The following is a 21,316-nucleotide window of genomic DNA, read 5'->3' on the forward strand; positions in this document are numbered from 1 at the left end:
TAGGACTGGCCTTTCCAGAGCCAGGATCTGAAAAGTACTACGATATCATTATGTTAGAAAGTTGAGCTAAAGGTAGCCAATGGTAAAGATGCCTAGTTTTGCCAATCAAGAAGATATGAAATGATCCTAAACAATGCGATCAAGGAATTGCACAAACCGATGTTCGGTTTAAGTTAAAAGGCCATGTAAACCATTAAATATTGTCAAAATTGTACAAACTTTTTCACCTTGTCATGTCTGGTTTTATTTTAAAGCTAGCAAATTATAAAACCCACTACATTTAAGGCAGCTCTTCTGGTAATGTTTAAAATAATTAGTAGAATCTTGAACTGCTGTATAATTTATAATCATTAGTGATGCATGTTAGTAGGTCTGTTAAGTGTCAGATTTACAGACATGATTTACAAAAGACAAACTGATCATTATGATGCGGTTCACATATTATTCACACCCTCCTCTTCATTTCTCATAAGGTATTGTCCACATGAAGGGAACAAATGAAATGATGTTGTATTCAGTGGGAGTGTTACTGTTTTAATGAGTCCCTCTTTCCCATTGTATAAGTGTCCTGGAATGTGCAACAATAAGCTTTGTTGTATTAAATACCCCCCACACCCCCATTGCATCATTTTTCTTATCCATCAAGGTTTGTTTCCACTGTCATTTAGTAATTACATTATGCAAACATCTGCTTGGGTATGAACAAAGAAAGGAGGGGGGGAGGGAACAGGGGCAAAAGTGTGGACAAACTCTGGTAAAAAGCGTACAGTTCTACTGTTATGATGAATGAGGCCTTGTCAAAACTTCTTGCATTGCCCATCCCTAGATGATCCTTGTTCAAATAGCTGACTTGTTGTACTTTGGTAGTCATGTTTCAGAACAGCAGCAGGAAATGGACAACTGTGCTTCCAAATCCCAAATATGAACCAGGCAGTGTCGCTAAATAAAGCTGCAAACCGCTCCAGTGTAGCGGATGCCTTGCAGATGCAACCTAATTTCCGATGAACCCACATGCTTTTGATTAGAGCAGACGCCATGTGGCTTGGTGCAAAAGCCTTCCATTACTCTGAACTTATTTTTATAGTGCTGCTTCTAAATTTCCCTCTAAATTGGCAAATTTACTGTCTAGATGAAAAGTTAAAATATGGAGATTTACAGATTTTTCTCTCTCTTTCAGCTATGCTTTGGCAGATGAGGCCTACCGCTCACTGAGGGACCAGGACAAGGATCAGTGTATTCTCATCACTGGGGAGAGTGGAGCTGGGAAAACCGGTGAGAACAGCCATTTTTTGTATACCCCCATTTTTTTTATGTAAAGGTAAATGCTTAAATGCTCTTAAAGTAGAACATTGGTGATTCTCATCAAGAAAAATGGAAACAACTTACTTGGGCTAAGGAGGAAAAATGGACTGCTGCTCTAAATGAACCATTTCAGTAGGACCTGGAAAAGAACAACATTCAGGTTTCTTGAGGTCTGAATTGGCCTGACTTGATCCCTACAGAGAATTTATGGTGTTCTCAAGATGATGAGAAACACCAGAAACGAGCTGTAGGTCTCGCATATATGTGTGTGTGTTTTTTTTTGTTTGTTTTTTTTTTAATCTAGCGTTGGTCAATCGTAAATTTTAACATCCATGACTCACGTTTTTATTCTACGAAAATAAATGTCTGATATTCTAATTTTAAATGCACCTCTATAGGAAAAGCTATTGGAACATGAAACTAAGAAATAAAAAAAACATAAAATCTTATTTCCAAAGACCTTCTTAGTAGAATTATCTTCATCTGCAGTGCAAGAAACCATCGGTGAGGTGTCAGTTTAACTGAATTTCTGTAAAGTACAGAGAGCAGACTGTAGACAAAAAAAATGTTAAATCTCTGGCTTTTACAGGCAAAACTGGAAGGAACCGGTTATTGCTAGCTGTTTCACAAGTGTGCCCACCTACTTATTAACACCCACAGCATTTCCACAGCAACCTGTACGTCTGGACACAAATTTGATCCAACTGCTCTGAAATGACAATGCAGTCTGTGCTTAAGATTGAGCTGAAACAGAAATCAGATTTCTGCTGCTGTCTGAGTGTAGCTTTAGGCTCCAGCATCCATCATCACTATGCTTTTTAGACTCTGTAGGTATGCTCATACCAGGAAGCTGCCGGGAAAAAATGTTGCCTTATTGTTGCTGATAACGGTAACGCATCTGTTTTGGACGTTTGATAGACCGCTCTTCCTCCCTTATCTGTGCTTGGGGTGTGGGAGGGGAACGCCTAATCATAAATGGTATCTTTACAAAAGTTGTTTGTGCTGTGGTTGCTTTCTAAAGAATATAATCTCTGTACTTCTTTGTTCAGAGTGTAGTCAAAATAATTTTCTGGAATACTGAAACATGTGGGTTGTTTTTATATAAAAAGTCCCATAGCAGATTTGAATGAGAGTTTTGTTTTATCATGTTTGCACATGAAACATGATGATTCTGACTTTAAAGAGTGCATGTGGAATAATAAAGGTGGAGGAGTCAAAGACCAGCATCCTCTGTACAAATGTTGTCAAGCTACTTGGGTTTATACGAAGACCCAACATTAAGATTACACTAACGGCTGTACTCTGACAGAAAACCTACACCTCCAATGGGCATTGATCCATAAATGGAGCCTCTTCAGATAAAAGCTTTTAACTCCAGATAATTTGTATTTCTTTTTTTGCGTGCAAAGCTTCTTTTTGTTGCACTTTCATAAAAGAATGGCATTTCCCGGTTGCTGAGTTTTGCTGCCTTGCAGGTAATTGGAATATCCAGTAGGCTGGGCACAGATGGTGGGAATGCAGATGGAATCCACTCAATGAAGTTCGCAGCTATTTTGCCCCGCTGGTAAAGATGGCGCAAATAAATCTCATCTTCTGTTGCAGTAACCAACTTTTACTGAAAAAGCCAACCTTTTACTTTTTGTACATCTGAACATCAAAGAAAAGAAAATCACTTCATCAATAGTTTCTAAGTTGGTTGAAACATTTTAAAAACCTTTTTTCTAAAGTGTTTCTGAAATTTTCACAGATTATGCTACTACAAAAGATGCATTTGAGGGGCTTTTGCACATGTTTACATATTTATATTATATTTATCATATTTATATTTACATAATATGGTGCTTGGATTTTACAACAAAAACCTCTCTGCTGCTCAGGGAGCATAAGGTATATATTTGTTGCAACAAAAATATTTACACTACAAATAAATCATTGCAATATGTTTGAAGTGCAATGATGCAACAATTGCAGAAGCCTAAATGAAGACAGTATAAAGTCCAGTTTGATCGCTCATGTTTTTATTTATTTTTTTCCCCCAAAAAAAACTTCCTTTAAAGTCTCTTTCTCATGTTTATTAAACTCTGCTCCAAGGAGTCATCGCTGCAGTCAAGTCTGAGATAAATTTGGATTTCCGTCGTCTCGGCTGCCCTGGGGCTTTAAAGTAATAAGGCCATTAAAAGCTACAGAATCGATATGGCCATTTTCATTCATGTCTGTAAGGTTCCATTTCTCCCCCTTAACTTTCTTTTATATAGTTTATGTAAAATCAAGCAGCTGTGACCAATATTATGAGAGCTCTATTTTTTTTTATAGAAACGCATTAAAGCCTTATTTTATGCAAGAAAAGCTCAGTTTATTTCGTAGCTATGAAAGTACATACTATTTATAAGAAACTTCTCTTTGCTGCAAGGTTTTTCAACTCTTGCATTATATTTTTATCTTTCTCAATCTTAAATAAGTGAGCCTTTAGCTTTTACCATCAACAGCTCAGAGCACAGAACTCTTTTTGGCAGGTCACACATCAGTTTTGGGTCACTGTCGATCTCACTAGTAGCTCAGAAATGATTCTTGTGCCAACTCTCCAATCATGAGGCATGTTTCCTACTGAGCCTCTGCTGCAGACAGAAAGTTAATTTTTGGAGAGTCCCTCCATTGGAACGCCTATTCCCAAACCAATTTCAATCACTGGGAACAGTGGATGAACAGTGATCATTGCACCCAGATAGGTTTTCTAGGGGGTTTTCTTTGCTTCCCAATGAAGTATGTCCCATAATTTCATCACAAAATCATCAAACCACAGAGTCCAACTCAACAAAGGGAGCTTCTTAAATGGGGTCTCCGCCTTTAACTCTCATGGGTGCCGAGGGGTGATGTAATGGGGATTTTCTTTTTATTTTTTATTTTTTTTATGGAGAACACTGCAATGAGCCGGCGTGGTGCACTTGCTCTTCTGTCATGTCTGAGAGGCTTTGACCTAATGCTTCTAATATCTGTGTGTGTGTTTCAGAGGCCAGTAAGCTGGTGATGTCATATGTGGCAGCAGTGTGTGGGAAGGGCCAGGAGGTGAACAAGGTCAAGGAACAGCTGCTGCAGTCCAATCCTGTGCTGGAGGGTGAGTGACGGTGGCTCGAGCTGCATCCCAGTTTGGAGGCTCGGCTCTCTGATGTTTGCATATTGATGAAACTAACAATCTGCTCCAGTTCAAGAGATGTTTGATAGAAAGCATCCAAAATTTGGTGAAAAGATGTATATTTAATTCTGAAAAGTTGTTGTAGAATTTAAACTCCTTGATCCGAGTTGAATACTTGGGCTAGGCTTAAACGTTCAAGAACATTGTACATTACCATGATAAAACCATTTCTACTGTTAAATATGGCAGTGGCAGCATCATGTTGGAGGGGATTGGCATTACACATTTTGAAGTCCAGAAATGAACTGAATTAAAACTCCGAACAGTTTTGAAAAGCAAGGAACACACCTTTCAGGTCAGATGTTTAAAGCTTGAGGGATTGTTTTATGGCCCAAATCTGCTTCAACTATGAGTACTGTTCAATCCATTTTGTGTGGGGGGGAGGGGATGAAAGTGTATGGCACAATGACAAACCTACAAGGAGATGCATCAATCATAAGCAGTCCCACTATGTACATTAAGGTATCTGGTCACAACCTGATGGAATATGAGGGAGCTCAACGTGTGCAAACCTTTGCTGTTTTCATACGTTGACTTTTGTGCACGGGTGGTTAAGAAAAAATGATTCATAGCCCCTACACTGTCTTTTGTGCATCCCAGTGCTGGCAGAGAATTGCCTTTTTTTCTTTTTTTAATTGGGGGGCAGTGGACAGGAAGTGCCCATGAAAAATGAAGCTGTAAGGTTGACTTGCAGTGGAAAACCCTGCACATCTGCAAGAGTTTAGCTCCTGCCGATCTAATTGCCCCAACACAGAGACGCACAAGAGGAAAAAGGAGGGAACTGTTTATGCAGCCAAACACAGCAGATTTATCATGCTTGCTCTCTGTGATGCTCTGCTTCACTTTCGTTATTGCTTTCATTCTTTGTTACCCTCCATTTTTCACTTCTTGCTCTGATTTCTCTTCAGCCCTTTATCTCAGCATCTCTTATTCTGTGTGTTCCTTGCCCTCTGGCTGTCGCTGTTCCAGACAAACAACCCACACATTCACACTATTCGAATACTTAAACACACATTATTCAGCTGCTATCAGCAATTAAGCTGTTATGCTAATAGCGCTCTGCTATGTGGTACATTTAATAGCATTTAAATGTGGATATGAAATAAAGGAAATGAAAACTGCAGAGAAACGTAGTCCTTTTTAAAAATGTCCACTGGTGAACATTGTAGGTTTGTATTGTGCTCCTTGGAGAGCATCTTGTTTTTGTTTATTTGCAAGCAAGGGCTCATATGGAACCACTTTGACTCGAATGTGGCGTGACATATAAAGGTTTAGTCCCTCCTAAGCCTGAAAAGCGCTGGTGCTTTGCTTAATCCTCACAGAATTATGGGCCATCATCAGTGCAAATGGCTTTGACATTCAGGTCTGTTATGATTGACAGGTGACCAGAGAAGGACAATGCCAAGGATCAATAATGAAAAAGGCTTAAAAATATGGAACAGAACTTGGCTTAGCTGCTCTTTACATTGCAGCTTTCAGACCAATTTTAGTCAAATGTTTTTGTTTATAATTTTAACTTTTTGGGGTTTTTTCTCTCTGCAGCATTTGGAAATGCAAAAACTGTACGGAATGACAACTCTTCAAGATTTGTAAGTATCAACTTTTATTGTCTTGTAAAAGGAACAAATGTATTATGTATATATGCACATTTTGAGAAATTTGTATAAAATATGCTCACTTTGACTTCTAACTCTACATGCACCTCAATAAGTTGGAATCTCGTTAAAGTTGATTTTAGGAAGTAAAGTTCAAAGGAATGCAGAGTAGTTCAACATGACTTATTACATTCAAGTTATGTCTCTTTAATAAGATGGAAACTTGTTCCTAAATTCTTCCAAAGGTTTTGCTTCGAGTCTCAAGGCTGTGATTACCTCTTCCTTAGCACCCTTTTATTTTTTTTCTAATTTAACCACATTTTCTTTTCTTTTTTTTCCCCATCCACTCAACTTTCCACTGATGTGCAGTGGATAAAGCTACTGCCACCTTCTTTAGTAAAGACCTTTTGCGGTTTATGGCACAGTGTCATTATGGGTTCTTAATTTCTTGGAATATTTTATTTAGCTTGGCTGTTTGTGTGCGTTCCCGTGGTGTGTTCTGAAAGTCGGGCCATTTATGTCGATCACATTCATGACGTAATCGACATCATGAACGTGATCATGAATACACATGATACGTTCATGTGTGTTCACATGAACGTGAACACACATGAACATGTTCATGATCACGTTCATGACCATGATCTTCTCCTGCAGGAGTCCTCAGATAATCTGGAAATGTAGATCTTCTTCAGATTGCAATTAAAACTAAGATAATTCTAAACGGAACTTTATCTTAAGATTGTTTTGTTGTAAATATGGTTTAAAAGCCACCCACAAAGTGCTACTCCAAACTCTGAAATGAACTGTGCAGATCCTGACTTCAGAAAATGGAAGAAATAAAAACTGTTGAGCTGAATTTCTTCTGGCTTCATAAATTAATCCATCCTTTATAGCCATTTACCTTTGTCCTTCTTTTGATTTGTCACTGTGTGTGTACACGTTCCCCTTAGAGATGCACGTTGGGGAGCAGTCGGGATTTAAACCACAAACTGGTAGTTTAGGCAAAGACTTTTCTATCATCACAGTGTCCTTGTACCCTTTTTTTTTTTTTTTTCTCTACCATGTAATTGGGACACATTTATTGCTTTGCACAGTAACACTGGCCCACACACAGCACTGTTTGTGCACCGAGCGCATTACATTTTTTACTTGAAACATTGTCTTGGTATTGGACTTCAGGGTGTAGAACGGCACCGTTGCAAAAATGCCATTTAACTGTGTGTGGGGTTCTTTTAGCCTTGTAAGGTGCAGGATTAAATTGAAAATAGAAAAACATAAATATTTAAAAAAATGTTCATCATCCATCTCTCCATCTTCTATGCATTCAGTCCAACCTTGTGTAGATTAGTCCCTTTATTGATCGGGTTGTTCGTTCCTTCAGTGTTTACAATCATCCATCAATTAATTCAGCCAATCCTTTTGTCCGTCCAGCGCTGTCAATCTGTCTGTCCAAATATCTAGTCAACCATATAACCATATATTCCATTTGCACATATTTCCCTCCATCAGCCATCAATGTCCTTTCTTCCAACTTTCTGTTGCTCCATTTCTGCATCCCTCCAAGCGCCCACTGTCCATCTATCAAATCATCCGTTTGTTGAGATCTTTTTTCTGTCCATCAAATCCTTTCATTTCTCCATCCCTCCAACAATAAACATTTGTTTCTGAAAGCATGGCAGCTGGAGATAAAGCTGCCATAAATATATAATGAACTCTTGTACTGGTGCTATAAATATCCTGGTCAAAAATTTGACATTTGTATGTAATTAATCTCTTTTTATTCAAATTGATTTCAGTTCTTTGTACTTATTTTACCAGTTGCTCAAAATGAGCAAGTTGAGCAACAACGAGGATACATTTTTTTCTACATAAATCACATCCTAGGGATAATGCAACAATGTCTCGTTTGGTCCTTCTATAAATATACCCAAATCCAGACTACACATTTCCAGGTAATTGCATTATGACAGACATGGGTGTGTTTAGTATTTTTCCACACAAGACATTCCCACACTATCTGCCTCAGATTTGTTAGACGTGAACAACAGTTTCACTTTCCTACAAAATATCCCATCAGTTTGGCTTCTGTTCATGTTAATATTTTTAACATAACTTGTTTATTTAGCATAAAATCGCAACCTTTTATCTTAACTTTTAGCACTTCCAGTAATTTTGCCTCCTCCCTTCCTGCCACACAGATGAAGTTAGAAACTGGTTATTCCAGCAAGCCCCAGCTTGCTATTCAACATGCCATTCACACATTCTACCCCACTTTTACTTTCAATAGTGTTTGCAATTATTTACCATACGTTGTTGCCTCCAAACAAAAGTAAACAGGCATGCTGTTGTGATCACCTCAATGGATTATACGTCTGATCCTGTTATATTTAGCAGACCTTGGCTCGAGCAGAGACTTTAGGCCTCCTCACTAGTTGCCACTTCATCAGAAGTCCATCATTTTATGAATGAATCCCTCACTTCATTTTACTGAGTGCAGAGAGGGCTTATTGAGTTTGGTTGAGCCTGTTTTCCAGCCGTGCCTGGTTTCATCTGGCAACCGAGCTGCTATTAATACATCAGAAGAGAAAAAAAAAAAATCCCATACAAGACTTTCTAGTCTAACCCACAATATTAAGGGAGAAGAACTTCAAAATAACTTGAGTTAACCATCCACTTGAAAGAGAATATAGCTGAACCAAAAAAAAAAAATCTTAATGTGAACTTATCAGAACTCATTTTAAGCATTTTCAAAGAAAAGAGGAATATGAACGTCTGAGTAAATAAGAGCTCGCATCTAACTGTTCCACTCTGACCCTCAGGGAAAATACATGGACATAGAGTTTGACTTCAAAGGAGATCCGCTGGGTGGAGTCATCAGCAACTGTGAGTACAAATGGAGAAAACTGATTTAAATCAAAGTAGAGGTTAATGGAAAATATTTTGAGAATTTACTCAATTTTTATTGCCTTGTGACGGTAATCATATTTACATTTTTATTTACTTTACTAGATTTTGTGAAGGAGCAACATAAGTATATAATTGTGAAATTGGAGGACAGATGTATTTAATATTCTGAAAATCAGTTTTATCAAGTTATACTCTTGATAACTTGATAAAGTTTACAAATGAATTTTATTTGTAAAATCTTTAAAAACTATTTCCTTTAGCTTCACAATTCTGCACTTTGCATTAGTCTGACAATATATTTTATACATTCGGTTGTGGAATTGATGTGAGAATGTGTAAATATTTGAGGGATGTGAATACTTCTTCAGATTTGTAATTGATGTGCTGGTATGCCATGGAAACATTCATATTTTGATGGTCTGAAATATCTTGTATAGCCTTCACTCTGTGTCTTGCAGTGGCATCATATATAAATCATTTCCAAATGTTACCTTTTCGGATGGTGGAAGTCAGACCAAACAAAAGGGAGCATGAATCCCATTCCTGACATTCTCCCTGACAGCTTATCCTTGCCTGTTTTGATTTGATCTTGCTTCTGTTTCTGTGACCTCTGGCGGGGGAAGCCAGCACAGACAAAACATTGTGAACAAAGACGGAAACTAATGGCAGACACACAAGTGTGCTTCTGTCTCCCTGCCTGCCTGAGTCGGTTTAACGCTGGCAATAGTCTGTGGAGAAGAGCCATAGTCATGTGACTCGTTTAGACTTGGCTGGATGGACGGCTTGACAGATGGGGTGTGAAAGCAGATGCAAGACTAGATGGATTGCTTTTGTTTTTTAATTTATTTCTCTATAAATCTTGGCCAATTTTTCCCTCAAATTACTTTTTTTTAAAAAATGTTTTAATTTTGTTACATTTTGGTGCCCCTTCTTAAAAGTGTGAAGGGGTGCGTGTGTGTCCCCTGGTTGAAAAGGGGTGCTGGTTTTAATATTTTTATCTTTATTATTATATTTTTAATATTTCTCTTTTTTCACTGTTCAGTGTTACACGACTCTGGTTCTGTTTTTAATTATGTAAAGCACTTTGAAATGCCTTGCTGCTGAAATGTGCTATACAAATAAAATTTGATTGATTTGAAATGCAGGGTTTTGTTCACACATTATGTTGACTTGTAAACATGTTAAATCACCAGTGGGAGCATGTTGTGAACTGGGCATGTAATAAATCTAGTTTATGGTGGTGTGCAACAGAAAATGTGGAACTCTGGCCTTAAAATGCAATTGAAAGATGACCAGATTTTTGCCCTCTGCAGGTGTAACTCACTTTAGGACCCTGAGAATAACTAATAGTTTTTGTTCTTTCCTACCCTGTGCTTTTCCGTAATGGTGCCAAAAGCCCTCAGCTGAATGTTGAGATCAAGAAAAATGAGCTAAAATATAAGAAGTGGCTTTTTGCTAGTCTTCTATCTCACTTTCTTCCTGCGTCTTTGATCACAGCCCCACATTGCTGCTGCAGACCTCTCAGTCATGGGTGTTCTATTATTGATGTGCTCACTCCTAAGTGCCACTTATGTGATTCATGACCTGTGGGTGTCGCAGAATTACATTTTAGCCTGATCCTCAGCTGACCCCAACATCCCTAGCTCACTGTGGAAAGACCCGGTAATTCGCTCTTTGCAGAAAATCTGTGGATCAACTGCAAACTACTTCTATCCTGTCTGCACCCATCCTCCCACCGGTGTGTTGAGTTTATTCTAAACATTGAAAGTATGGAACTTTTTTTTTCCCCTCAAGATGGGAGTTTTGTTTTGCCATTTGGTTATAATGGCAAAAAGTGTGAAATAAACTTCAAACTTTCCTAAAATAAGGTGTTTCTTGAAAAGGAATTCTGTCTAAAAAGTCTTCTGCACTGAAGTGAAGAGGCTGTCAAGCAGTCTGCAGTATCTTTGAGCTCTGCAGGCGGTCCTTAGTTGAATCTCTGTTTGCCTGATGCAGGAAGCAGATGAAAGTGCTTGTTTAATCAGGTTCTGTTGCTCTTAGTCAACAGCTCAGCAGAAAGGGCTGACGTGTGAAATATTTCAGTGACTTCTTCCTACCCAGTGGATCCTAAATAACCAAAAATGACAAGCGTCTCCTCTCAGAAATATTCATGTCTTAAGGTTTTTGCTAGTTTGATGAATAAACACCAGCTAAAAGGCATCTTTTGAGTTTGTGATGAAGGAACTCACTGGTGAGTTGCTGACATGAAAGGAAAACGATGCAGAACCGTTATTGAAGGATCAGTTATGAAAATTTAAGTAACGATACAGTTTTGTCTTTCTAATTTAGCCATGAAATTAAAAACAAATGCTGTTTTTTTTTTGTTTTTTTTTACTTATTGGAGTATGCATTTATATTAAACCTCACTTATTCTAAGCAGCTGGGAATACAGAAGAAAGCCATCAGAAACCCAACTTGCTTGCAATTTACAACAAATCTGAAAGGTCATGTAGCATGTACCTCAAATTTTATAATTTAACCTACATGCAACAGATTTGGGTATAGAAATAAGTCGACATCCTTTAGAACTCATCATTCCACTTGGGCCAGCTTCTCTATCCCTGCTGAAGAAGAGTCGAAAGGGAAGATGGAGTCAAATACAGATCCATCCTGAGGAGAAAAAAAGCTGATGGACTGCAGATTTGAGACTAAGATGGAGGTTCACCTCCAAACAGCACAACAACCCTAGGAGTACAACCAGAGCAACAAGTGAATAATGAATAATTTGACTGAATTATGTTCGAATGGTACAGTCAAAGTCCAGGCCTGAAACTAATTGAGAATCTGTGGCTTCATTCCAATCTGATGCAGCTTGAGCCATTAACAGAACAGTCTTTTTTTTCCCCCCCATTTCACTCTGAGAATCTTTTGGAGTCGAACATTACAACTTACAGATGTAATTGCAGTGGAAGATGACTCTACAAAGCATTGCCTCAAGGGGCTGAAAACAAACGCATTCCAAGCTTTCCAGATTGTTATGAGAGCAATATTTAAAGTCAGTGTATCATTTCCTACACCCGACTATTATATAAAAAAAAAATGCCAGTGAAATGCATTGAAGTTTGTGGTTGTAACATATCAAAGTTGAGGGGTATGAATACTTTTCTAAGGCATTACAAATGTATGATTTGACAAGGACCACCTTTTGAGTTTTGTATAAAACCGGGTATTGCATTGGAACAGGTAGCCATAAGGTCACTAATAGAGTTGCAGTAAAAAAATAAACTTCCTGTAAAGACGACTTGTCCTGTGTGTCATAGTTTCCTTTTGTTTTCTTATAGATCTGCTGGAGAAGTCACGAGTGGTGAAACAGCCTAGAGGAGAGAGGAACTTCCACATCTTTTATCAGCTCCTGTCTGGAGCTTCAGACGACACGCTGAGTAAGTTTTCTGAAAGGTTGTTGAAGCCAAATAAAAGCCATGCAAGTATTAATGTGAATGTTATGACTGGAAATTAAAACGAAATGGCATTGTAAAATACTGGGAACAAAATCCAAACTACAATCTGTATCGTGCCAAAGTAGCATAATGCAGACTAATTAAATAATGTAGCAAATATTTTATGAAAGAAGTTGCAGCTTCAAACTGTACATGACTCACAAGAATTAATGAAGCAAACATCAGAACAGCAGCTGCTGGAAAATCCAGACTGACAATTGTTTTGTCCTTTGCCTCACATTGATGTGATGTTGGGTGGTGATCATAATTGGACATTTTGCTATAACAATTGTCCAGTTGCTTCTGTGAAAATCTTGCGTTAAAAACATCCTCCAGCAGGTCTGCAGCTGCAGGAACACATGGCTTACACATTAACGACCTGATCTTCCTGCCTAACGAACACTGCGCTGAACAAAGCCAGGCAATGAAACCTGTTCCCTCTGTTTGCCTTTCTCTGCTCTGAAGGCATTGTTTTATGTCCTGAACAATATAATGGTCATCGACCCCTAGAGTACTCGCATCAGAGAGGCTGGGTTTTGCTGTAGTTAATGTAGCCACTAATGAAACCCGACACGTGCGCCCACAAGAGGAATAGATTTCTTTGTTTCTACATGGGGTGGGCTTTTAAGTTTGCAATTCAAGCCCAGAGAACAGTGGTCACAGCAATAACTCATTTGTGGAAGCATTGTGCAAAAGTTCTTTTGAATGACTATTGTGTGGGTTTTTTTGTTGTGGTGTTTGCCATGGCAATGCCTCTTGGCTATGAATGTCCAGGTGTGCATTGTAAATTCAATGGAATTGAGGCTTTGATTGTTAATTAAACATACTGCAAGCAAATGCAGATTAAAGATCAACCACATTGTTTGTCACAGAAAAGCTCAAGCTGGAGCGAGACTTCAGCAAGTACAACTACCTGAGCCTGGACTCTGCCACGGTCAGTGGGCTGGATGATGCGGCCAACTTCAGGACAGTCAGAGTAAGTTGCACAAACACAAACCTCCACATGTCTTATTAGAATGAAAAGGTCTTTTTAAAAAATTCTGTTAAATCTATGCTAGATGAATTCACTATATGCTGAAAGATTTTTAGGGGTTAATTTCTGTTCATTGAGGCTTATGAAAACCCCAAATTGAATTTACTTGGAAAAGATTGTAACACTCAAAAGGACTTTTGATGCAATTGTGGACATATTAATTGGTTTAAGTACATATTCATTCAGTATTTGCTTGGTATTCCTTTTGCATTAGTTAGTGCATCAGTGTGGTGTGGCATGATTAATCTGTTGTTTCTGAGATAAGAATGCTAGGACCTAAAGTCACCTGGTGACTTTCAGTTGAGCTGGATTGTAGGCTTTGGTGTCCCAGCTTTCTCCTTAAATCAGCCCACAGATTCTCTTGGTCAGGTGAGTCCACTGGCCAGTTAATTACAGTACCATAGTTATTAAAGATATTGTTACTTTTGGCACTACTTCCATACAGCTTACCACCTGATGGAAAAAAGTGCTCTAAAACCTCCTGATAGACTTGCACTGGCTTCAGACTTAAGAAACCATAGAGAAGCGGGAGCAGATGGCCTGGCTCCCTAAAGGTTTGCAAACATTGGAACTTAACACTAAACCTCAAGCAACTTGGACTCTGTGCTTTACCACTTTGACAGTTGTAGCCCATGCTCTGGTTGCGTCCAGCTACAGTTCAGTCCTTGAGTGTCTTCCCCCAACTTTGAGTCATTTTTACTTCACAATTTTCCTCAAGCTTCAGTTTTCTTTGTAATCTGCTCCTGTTTTTACTACATTTTGTCCTTCCACTAAGCTTTTAATTAATATACTTGGTTATAGCACTCTGAACACCCAGTTTTTTTTATTTGTTTTTTAGCAATGCCGTACCCCTCTTTATGGAAAGTAGTCTTCCCCATGGTGTGAAAGTAATAACAGACTTTTTTGTTCTAATCTTTTTGTAAAAAAACTGACACTTCAAGGAATATATTGATGTAAAAACCATTTGTGTTACAAATGTGTTTGAGTGTACACAGAAAATGACATAAATTTGCACTACAGTTTATAGTCTCAATCCTGTAGAAATGCTTGAATTGTTTCTTGTGCCATATGTATTGTTTTATTGAATGTTAAAGCCCTATGTTTTATTTTTGTTGGACATTCTGTTACTCAATGAGTTGTTGAAATTCTTTAATTGCTCAGCACAATTTAAAATGACTACATATGTTTTGTAACTTGTAAAATGACCCCTGCTTTAAAAATAGACAGCTTGAGTTAAAACAAACGCTAGCACGCTCTAATCGCAAACAACTTCACGCTCTGCTGACTTTGAGTATCGACTTACCTTTTATCTGCGTCATGCTGCGTTAAATATGATTCATGTACAAAGGGCAGAGATTGGTCAGCTCTTATCTCCTGGACAGGACAAACAAAATGTATCAAAGTCACTGCTCATTGGCAAAATGTCTATCTCACTCCCATTTATTTCCATAACCATTCCACTTGATTTCTCCCTTGAATTTTTACTACAGCATAAAAAGTAAGTTATGATTTTGCATTTAACATTAAAGGGGAAAAAACTACAACTACCCTGGGTGTTTTTGTTCTGTGATATTTCTTCCATTCCTCATCGACGGAAGGAGACATGAGGTTATTGTCCATCTACTGCAGTGCTGCGTACAAGGTCCAGTTCCAGCAGGCTTTTTTTTAAATCACGGCACAAGACTTGTCAGTCTGAATTGTAATGGTCAGCTGTCCTCGTTTCTCCACTTTTCACATCCTGCTTCCCATTAACTTAAAGCATTCCCGGCACAGCTGCACCTCACCAGCCGGAAACACAAAGGGACATTCCCTCCAAACAATCGCCCCCACCACTTTACATCCTCCTTTTGAGTTGGAGCAGACTTGGACAATCATTTGTGAAGGATTTAGTGTAATATTTGACTGTTTAGATTTCTGACTTGCTGGATTTTTTTTTTTTTAACTTTCAAACCAAAGTAGTTTTTGTCAGTTGTTGGATTAAAACAGTTTAGACATGATGAAAATAAAATTTTGGAAGATCTAAAACCAGTTGTAGTAAATGTTTAGTGTTATGATCACACCTCAAGAGCAGGCTGCAGTTTTGTTTTTGGTCCTTCAGTAGTGGACTTCAAGCTTTATCGGATGGTTGCAGTTTGGTACCTTGCCTGTTCTGCTGCACCAGTCAGCCATCCGTGTGCTTAGATGAGGTTCAGTTTTCTTCGAGGTGTGATGTTCCTTTTCTAATTATGGCCACTTCGTTATCTAATCCAGGGGCTGTAATGTCCATCAATCAATCAAGTTTATTTGTATACAACATTACAGCAACAAGGCAGTTCAAAGTGCTTTACATCATAAAAATGCAAAGTCATCAACAATTGAAACATTACATTTTGCCAAGTGCTGTCATTAAGCATCAATGTTGGTTAGTGTTTCATTTATTATGGTTAAAAAGCAACTCTAAGCAGGTGGGGTTTAGTCTAGATTTAAAGGAACTACACTGCTTTCCATTTACGGTAACTGCTGAATTAAAAATGCAAAAAAATCTAAAGATTGACCTTAAAACTGGGGGAGAGAGAGTGATCCATACTGAAGCATTTTATGAACAGGCAAAAGTTAATTGATGGATTGATTTAATTTTGATTATTTTGTATTTCTGGTTTAAAGCCTTTTCCAATGAACTATGCAGGACCAGTCATTTCCCGAATAGAAAAATACCACAATATAATTTTCTATCAAAAATGGAAGACTATTTTTCTGCTAAAATGGCATATTGAATGTTGGCTTGTTAGATTTTGATATACAGTAATAAACATTTAAACTTTGTAGTTTTCATGCGTTTACTGGACAATGTTGCGTCTTTGTTTCTCTCATCCATTTGAGTAGCAAAAGTATCAGCTGTTAAATTTGCCTAGCTATCTCACGGCATCGCCACCTAAAGTCACCTGTTTAGACAACATCCTGCTTTTAAAACGACATTGCCGTCAGAGAGACTGGTAACAAAACGTGGGAAAAATAAAATAAATCCAGACTTCTGAATCTATTTTGAAGAGCGAAGTAAAAGTGTAAGACCTTTAAGCCATATTTGCAGGAACATGTAGGGAGGCACAATATAGAGATGGACCAGATCATTGCCATCTCTAACCCTTTATTTACTTTTCTTCATCCACAGAATGCCATGCAGATTGTTGGCTTTATGGAAGATGAAATGCAGTCGGTGCTGGAGCTTGTAGCTGCTGTTCTAAAGCTTGGCAACATTGAATTCAAGCCAGAATCGCGTTGCAATGGCATGGATGAGAGTCGCATCAAAGACAAAAATGGTAAGTTTGATCCCGTCCTTAATTTCTTTATTTATTTTTGCCTTTTTTTTTAATCAAATTCCATAGCAGCTGGAGCTAGAATTACCCGTATTTGCTTGTAGCCTAGCTACAAAATGTCCTCAATTTCTGTGTTGTAAACAATATTCCTAGCTTTTGACCTAGAAATGACCTTTTCTAAAGCTACTGCCCCTTTTTTGGCTGCTTTAGTGTCCCCAGTTAGTCTGCTAACCAAATATGTTTTATGATTTCTGTCACAAGACCTGCATGTTATCATTCAAACAGTTGTTTTCTTAAGGCAAATATTTAATTTACATATTTTCCACATGGCGTCATGATTCGTTGCTGCTGTTCATTGGCAGTTTGTCAAGTCTTGAGAGCACTCCAAACTAGACAGCACATCATATAAACTGACTTCCTGTAGTCCTTTGTTTCTGTCACTATTGTTCATGTTAAGTATACTTCTGATTTGTTGCACCATCTTTCCCCTCTAGTATTATTTTATATTTCAGGATGTCCAAAATCCTTTCTATAGCATGTAAAGCTTCTCATCGTTGAGGTAATAAACTTGAAAAATGTATTTTTTTCTTTGTAGATTTGAAGGAGATGTGTGAGCTGTTGGGAACCGAGCAGTCGGTACTGGAGAGGGCCTTCAGCTACCGAACAGTTGAGGCCAAGATGGAAAAAGTTTCCACCACTCTGAATGTTGCTCAGGTCAGAGTTTCTCTTAACTTTATTTTAAACCAGTTAAAACAATTATTTCTGTCTTTTTTGTTCTCTCATTCCCCCACAGTCTGCAGAAAAATAAAGGGTCATTTCTTCCCCTTGACTTGCTTTTCCTTTGGCTGCCAACGCCGATCCATGTCAATGCCACATGAAAACCTTTACATAATAAATAAGCGCTGTTCCTTCTGGAAATGAAAATCTAGGTCATGTTTCAGAGGTTAGGGTTTTGTCACATTACATGGGGACTGCTGGCATAGACATTTCAATTCAAGATGTGGAGCAGATAAATAATTAACCAATAAGTCTGGGACATTAAAATAAAAAAAATAAATAAACAAAAAGTTGTATCCCTAGAAATTTGTTTAATTTTTTTGTGTGTAGGTTTGTATTAAATAGCATAAAATTTGGTCAGGTGGTATTGAGCAAATTTTAATTTTCATTCATTTTCTTTTTGATATGACTTTATAAACTAAGCAATCTGTATTCTATCCTTCCTACATGTTTCTGTTTTGCATCTTCCAAAAAGACTATTTGCTGTATCTGGCGCTTAAAGGGTTAAATATTGAAAAATATAACATGCATAAAAGTTGATGTTTAGAAGAACAAGAAAACGGCAAATTATTTGAGAAATATTTAATGTTCCATCTACTACAATCTTTTTCACAGGCTTACTATGCCAGAGATGCTCTGGCCAAAAATCTCTACAGCCGTCTGTTCAGCTGGCTGGTGACCAGAATTAACGAAAGCATAAAAGTAAGTAAAATGTCTCTTAAAAGAAGTTAAAGTTCCTGTGCAATGCTGACGTTGTGGTGTCCTTTCAGGCACAAGCTAAAACCCGCCACAAGGTGATGGGTGTACTGGACATCTACGGCTTTGAAATATTTGAGGTAAGACGTGTGCCAGATCAAACCAACTGATTATTTCTTGAGCCCAGAATGACAGAATCGGACCACCTAAAAACAGAAAAGAGTTTTCGCCTCAAGCTGTTTGCCTGCTTTGCTACCTGTGTGGATCTTATCTGCAAAAACTGAGAGCAGATAAAAAATGCACTTGGATTAGTTCAGCTTTGTTGCTCCCTTGGGTGAAATAATTTTTGTGGTAAATACACTGTTCAGTGCACTTGGAGGGGAAATTCTCATCGCTTAAGTACATGTTACAGATGCACTTTTAAATGTATCACATGGCAAAGGGGTTCCACGTGGTCTGCATGTCAGTGCATGTAAAACATGAGTTTTTTATTTTTTTGTTTTTTGCTAAATGCATTTTTAGTCGCCTGCTCTTCATAAGTCATTTTGTTTTAATATCACTGCCTGTTCATTTCACTGACTCTCAAGTCCTTCCCCTCTTCTTAATGTTGTTTTGTCTGGGTCATCAGGAAGGAGTAAGTAACACCCACGCCAGCCTGCTTGCTGTGCCGGAGTGCATGCTGTGATCCTTTAGACATAATTTAGCATCTTGTTTAATTCCTCATGGTGTGCGGTAGCCTACAGTGTACCACATAGCTGAAACGATGCAAAAGAAACCTTTGCATCGTTTGAAAAATCCCATATGCATAGCCATTTTAATACCTGAACTTTAGTGCAACAAGCACTCATTAGGCATAAACTCTAAAATGTTTTTTTTTCCCCCTATCTTTTAGCTTTAATTTGTCTCTCAAAATTTACATTAAAAGTTCCCTCTGATATTTGTCATCTATGTGCTTCAATGTCTGGTTTAACATAGCTAAATGCTTAATTTGACTAATCTCTAATATTTAGCAGCTGTTCAAAATAAATAGTGTAATAAAATCTAGACTTGCATTTAGAAACATTTGAATGACTAGTTTTGTGTTAAAGAAAATCTTTTTGGCACTTGTACAAGGGAGCCAAGATTTAACATTAGAGACCAGTTGGCTATGCTTAGCTGTATGCTAAATTATGCTAAGTGCTACCAAAATAACAAATCTTTTGTCACAAATGTAGTTGGTGTAGCAGACCAATATAGTATTTTTTTTTCAAATGTATCTAATAAATCCAGGCTAAGCTGAAAGAAAATGTTTGTATTTATTCTATAATAATTCAATAAAAAAAGTAGAGATGGTCTTTATAGACTCTCAAATCCTTCTTATAGCAATACAGAACTGATGTTCTGATTGTTCAGAAAGGATAAAACTCACTTTGCCCAAAACAAATGAGTAAATGTTTTGCAATAATTAAATGAAATGCCTCTTTCTTGAAATGAGGCCATTTAGTCCAAAGTTACTTCCTCAAGACATTTGTCACAGCATTTTACAAAACCTCAAAGTTGTCACTGAGTTGTTCTGAACAGGTTTCTTCTACATATTTCAGCCTGGGATCTGCTGCCACTCCAGGAGACAATGTTTTCCTGTGTGCTTTTTTTTTTTTTTTTCTTCAGGGGTGACAGTGACCTTTGGGTTATTCAAGAGAATGTAATAAGTTATGAATCTTAAAAATTCAAAACTAACTACATGTTGCAATGTATCCCATTTCCTCTTCACTAATAAAACGTGTCCTTCACCTTGAGTTCTGCCGCTCAACCTGCTCTAAAACTAACAGCATTTTTATGTTTAGAAAATATTAACCAGTGTTCAATAATGTATCTTAGAAGAAGCATGACTCATTTTTTAGTTGTCGTAATTGACCAGAGTTCTTTGTGTAATGGGGAACAGCTGTTCAGTAATTGCTGACAAGTCAATGTTTAAAGAAGTCTTCAAAGTCTTACAGGAATTTTCCATGATAAGGATTTATAATCATTGCTGAGATATTACAGGTAGATCAACTATTTGCTTCGTCATAGGTTTTATGGTGATAAGATTGCAGTTGTACATCCTGAAGCCTCTGGATTGTTGAAACCATTTTTAGAATTACGTGCTGAGGTTTAAAGTCTGCAATAAGACATGTGCTGCCTCACTGATCCAAACAAATTGGATGTGTAGTAGATGACACATTTTAATATTACAATCTAAATTGTCAGCTTTAATTTTTCTGACCAGTGAGGTTTCCAAATTCCCCATACTGACTGAATATTTTTTTAAGATATTTCTAAGGAGCTAGGAAAAGATACTGAATTGGACACACAAAAAGAATGCTTCTAATGCAATATCTTGCAAGGAAATAAAATGAGTAAAACAGTGCAATTCATCCTATATTATGGATTCTGTTGTGCAGTGGTCTGAACAGAGCTTGAAGAAGCTTCAGATATTTCAAACCGTATTATAGAACATTCAGGCACCTCAAATTTTGTTTAACCTACTTTTAGATTTTAATGTTAAAGTAACTTGAGGTTAAGTTTCTCATCCCTCATGTTTTCCTGCCTGCAGGACAACAGCTTTGAGCAGTTCATCATCAATTACTGCAATGAAAAGCTGCAGCAGATTTTCATCGAGCTGACTCTGCGTGAGGAGCAGGAGGAGTACATTAGAGAGGTAAGCTGTGAATTTCACTTGTCGAAGTTTTGTGTCAAGCTGTTGGATGCAAGGCTTAAAAACTCCAGGAAAATTTACCTTTCAACACCTGCCTTTATCCATTTTGTTCCTTTCACCTGCAGCTGCACATCTGCATCTCTTAACATGTTGCCACTCGGTTCATTGTGTTGACAGTCCATTATGGCGGGCCCCTGAAGCACTGCTTCTACCTGGTCATTTCACTCAACTATTTAACCCCTCCTACTGCCCCACTTCAACTCGCATTCTTTTCCTTAAAGTGAACACATTTCTAGCTTTTGTTTGCTGTCCCATCTCTGACCCACCAACATTTTCATTCTGTGCACTCACAGGGACGGAAATGATCCCT

At 37.8% G+C, this 21,316-nt stretch overlaps 1 protein-coding gene across 3 annotated transcripts in view; it reads left to right on the plus strand.

Moving 5' to 3' along the window:
• Window positions 1-21,316, plus strand: part of myo1b (myosin IB) — a 65,678-nt gene that overhangs the window by 28,494 nt on the left and 15,868 nt on the right. For all 3 annotated transcript variants that reach the window (XM_007562697.2, XM_007562699.2, XM_007562700.2), the window contains exons 4-14: window positions 1,178-1,272; window positions 4,310-4,414; window positions 6,035-6,081; window positions 8,910-8,973; window positions 12,318-12,416; window positions 13,346-13,449; window positions 16,655-16,802; window positions 17,395-17,513; window positions 18,192-18,278; window positions 18,347-18,412; window positions 20,845-20,949. In XM_007562697.2, the coding sequence (XP_007562759.1) occupies window positions 1,178-1,272; window positions 4,310-4,414; window positions 6,035-6,081; window positions 8,910-8,973; window positions 12,318-12,416; window positions 13,346-13,449; window positions 16,655-16,802; window positions 17,395-17,513; window positions 18,192-18,278; window positions 18,347-18,412; window positions 20,845-20,949 (1,039 nt within the window). The remainder of the gene's footprint in view (window positions 1-1,177; window positions 1,273-4,309; window positions 4,415-6,034; window positions 6,082-8,909; window positions 8,974-12,317; window positions 12,417-13,345; window positions 13,450-16,654; window positions 16,803-17,394; window positions 17,514-18,191; window positions 18,279-18,346; window positions 18,413-20,844; window positions 20,950-21,316) is intronic.

The sequence above is a fragment of the Poecilia formosa genome, unplaced genomic scaffold (genome assembly GCF_000485575.1).
Source record: "Poecilia formosa unplaced genomic scaffold, Poecilia_formosa-5.1.2 Scaffold140, whole genome shotgun sequence".
Lineage (NCBI taxonomy): Eukaryota > Metazoa > Chordata > Actinopteri > Cyprinodontiformes > Poeciliidae > Poecilia > Poecilia formosa.